Genomic DNA, 3602 nt, shown 5'->3' on the forward strand with positions numbered 1-3602 from the left:
GCTGGGGATTCGAACCCGCCACCTTAGGTGTACGTGGCTGGCGCCTTAGCTGGTTGAGCTATAGGCGCCGAGCCAAAACCAGGCTTTTTAAAGTCAGCAAAAAACAGACTGAAAGCAGAATCACATCTCGTCACTATAATTGTTTCCAAGCACCAAACCCAACTAAGAGTGCTATAAGCATCTTTTAACTGCAGGTAAATGCAAACTGCAGTCAAAGTCTCTCAGGTTAAATTTGCATTTCTTATCCTAAATTGTACAGCTATAAACAACCTATTGCTCCAAATCAAGCATGCATGTGAGAGCACGTGTGCATGTGCACACACACACACACACACACACACATACATGTACACAGGGACACATGCAGGCAAAGAAAATCTGGGCACACTGTTGACAATGATTTACATTACCTAAAAAAATCTTGGAATTCCTCCTTTTTGGTAAAGCTCCACCAGAGGCCCCTCTTACTTTCTGAAAAGAAAATAAACAGATCATTAAAACGCAGCCTATAGAATAAATAATTTGGAGGGAGGGTCAAAGTACAACTCAGAGGTTTTTATAAAACGCAAAGAGGAAATATTCAATCTGAACTAGCAATTCTAGGTCAACGCAGGAAGATAAAAAGCAACACCATTGTCCATCCTCATTGTTTTAACCAAGTCATAGGGAAAGCACTTCTGAAAAGGGAAGTGGAGACCAGGGGTCAAGGTGAAGTAGATGCTTAAACTTCAATCAACACATGCTCCCCAAGAGGGTTAGAGTCCAGGCTTAATGCCAAGGAGACTCAGGAAAAACAGTGGTGGCTCCAGGAAGTCAGGATCTTATTCTGAAAGTTGGTCCTTTTAACTATTATTGAAAGATTTAATAAATATCGACATATAATCACCGATATTCTGGCCATATTAAACCTCAGTCTAACCCCCCTAAACATTTTTTTGGAGCACCAACAGGTAGTCACAATTGCCATCCTAAGGTACACATACTCTCCACATATACTACAAGTCCTCCGCAGTGATGAAATCAACACCCAGCGAGTGCTCATAACAAAAGAGGTCATTCATCTGATGCTCACACAGAACATTTTACTCTCCAATGGAGTACAGTGATTTTTCTTTCAAATGGGCAAAACCATATTTCTATGTTGTATGTTTTCTCAGTTACTATAAAATAAAAGCAATTTCCTTTGTTTTTTGTTTGTTTAGAGACAGAGTCTCACTCTGTCACCCTGGGTAGAATGCCCTGGTGTCAAAGCTCACAGAAACCTCAAACTCCTGGACTCAAGCAATCCTCTTGCCTCAGCCTCCTCTAAGCAGCTGGGACTACAGGTGCTCAGCACAACACCTGGCTTCTACTTTTAGTAAAGACGGGATCTCACTTTTGCTCAGGCTGGGTTTGAACTCTTGAGCTCAAGTGACCCACCCTCCTCGGCCTCCCAGGGTGACAGGTGTGAGCCACCGCACCCTGCAAAAAGCACATTTCTTTCTTTCTTTCTTTCTTTTTTGAGACAGACCCCAGTGTGCGAGTCCACCCCTGCACCTTCCAAGCACCCGCGCGTATCAAAGCTGCACTTCCACTGCTTTACTTGTCCCCACCTCGCTAGGAGTCTCTTTGCCGCATTTTATTATTTGATTTGAAGGCTGACCCTTCCTTGTGATTCTCCCATCAAGCTTTCACAGGTTCTACTGTAGGTTTACAGTTCACAGCTTGGGAATCGGAAAATGACAGAACACTGCAGCTCATGAACTTACCCCTCCAAATACTAATGTCACAGACACAACTCCCCTCCCAAAGTCCCTCTGCTCATGGCCTCAGAGCCTGGAAAGGTCTCTGCAGAAATGCATGGTGTCCTCTCAGCTCTTCTGCACTGAGAGGGAGAAGGAGAGGAGCGGCTGCAGGAAGGCTTGCTAGAACGTAAGGCTGTCCCTGATTGTGGGGTTCACGCCTCAGACTTGTACCAGATCCACCTCCTGTCAGATTAAAAAAAAGTAGGACTTCCTTCTAAAGGAAGGAAGGAGTCACCTCTGCTCCTCTGCCTGTCAGCAACAGACACCAACAAGGTTTAAGAAACTAAAACTCCTCAGTCAGCAAATAGGACTGGTGCCTCCACGGGTACAACCGGAATGAAGAGACATCCTATCTTTTGAGGAGCTCAGCCAGGGAACATGCAGATTCTAGAGAGTGTGAAGAGGGCTCAAGGAAAGATACAATCATACTACCAGAAGAAAGCCATCAGTTCATCTGGGGGTGGGGGGTGGGCAGGGAACCAGAGCAGCAGTCCTGCCATATAGCAGCTACTTGGTAAATATTTGTTGGGTGGAGGAATGGATGGCTGGGTAGGAGAGTGGACAGATGGATGGGTGGGTGGATGAATGGATAGGGTGGTAGATGAATAGGTGAGTGGATAGAAGGGTGGGTGGACATATAGATGGATGGATGGGTAACTTAATGGACGATAGGTAGATAGGTAGTGAACGGATAGATGGGTGAATGGATGAACAGATAGGTTGGTAGGTGAGCAGATAGATGGGTGGTGAATGGACAGATAAATGGATAACCTAACCACAGGGAGTGAAAGGTAAAACAGGAATAAGGGTAGAAGTTAGGTATCTGGAGGAGAGAATTATTTGGAAGTCATCAGCTTAGCGAGATCAATTAAACAGGGATATGGGTGATACTGGTGAGGAGAGCATCTTCCAGAGGAAGAAGACAGGATGGGCAAATGGCATCCTGTGAGATGCCAATAAGTAACAGGTAAATAAAAGAAGGGATGTTAAAGAAATAGAAAAAGGGCAGGAGAAAAGTTAAGAAAGAATGATGCCCAAAAAAGCAGAAGTGGAACAGTCCCAAAGGAATAAAAAGCTCCAACATTAAATATCGATGAAGTCACGTAACAGTGAGGCTGAAACGTGTCCACCAAGCGTGGCAACCAGGAAACCACTGATGGCCGGGGCAGTTTTAGTGGAGTAACAAGATCAATCCACACGCAATGCCAAGCCTTAATGGGAGATGCAACAGAGACAATGAGAACAGAAAAGTTTTTAAGGAAGCCTTAATGGAAGGATGTGCTGACTGAAGGCCGTCACAGACTAGAGGGATATTTATGTGGTGTTTTGTTTTTTAAGGTAGAAGAAAAGAAGCCAGAAGAGGGAGAGGCTGCAGCTGTCAGTGGGGGCAGAGTCGAGTGTCCCGAGGTAGGAAACAGGACCCTGAGGACACACAGAACACAGCTTTCTGCTGAGATGGACTCTAAAGTGGAACCAGATGCAAATGAGTTCGCAGGACACATAGGAAAAATAAATTGAGTTCCTGTCTGGGGGGGTCCCTTTTTTTCTGCAAAGTACAGGTCAAAATAGTTTTAAGAGGCTCGGCGCCTAAGGCTCAAGTGGCTGGGGCACCAGCCACATACACCTAAGCTGGCAGGTTCAAATCCAGCCCAGGCCCACCAAACAATAATGATGGCTGCAACCAAAAGAAAATGGCCAAGTGTTGCGGCGGGCGCCTGTGGTCCCAGCAACTTGGGAGGTGGAGGCAGGAGACTCGCTTGAGCCCAGGAGTTGGAGGTTGCTGTGAGCTGTGATGCCACGGCACTCTACCCAGGGGGA

At 45.9% G+C, this 3602-nt stretch overlaps 1 protein-coding gene across 1 annotated transcript in view; it reads right to left on the reverse strand.

Moving 5' to 3' along the window:
• The window catches only part of USP13 (ubiquitin specific peptidase 13), a 154386-nt gene that overhangs the window by 104469 nt on the left and 46315 nt on the right, over positions 1-3602 (reverse strand). The window contains exon 3 of the mRNA XM_003794274.2: positions 411-471. Coding sequence (XP_003794322.2) covers positions 411-471 — 61 coding nt within the window. The remainder of the gene's footprint in view (positions 1-410; positions 472-3602) is intronic.

Source organism: Otolemur garnettii, unplaced genomic scaffold (genome assembly GCF_000181295.1).
Source record: "Otolemur garnettii isolate 467f Iridium unplaced genomic scaffold, OtoGar3 scaffold00078, whole genome shotgun sequence".
Classification (NCBI taxonomy): Eukaryota; Metazoa; Chordata; class Mammalia; order Primates; family Galagidae; genus Otolemur; species Otolemur garnettii.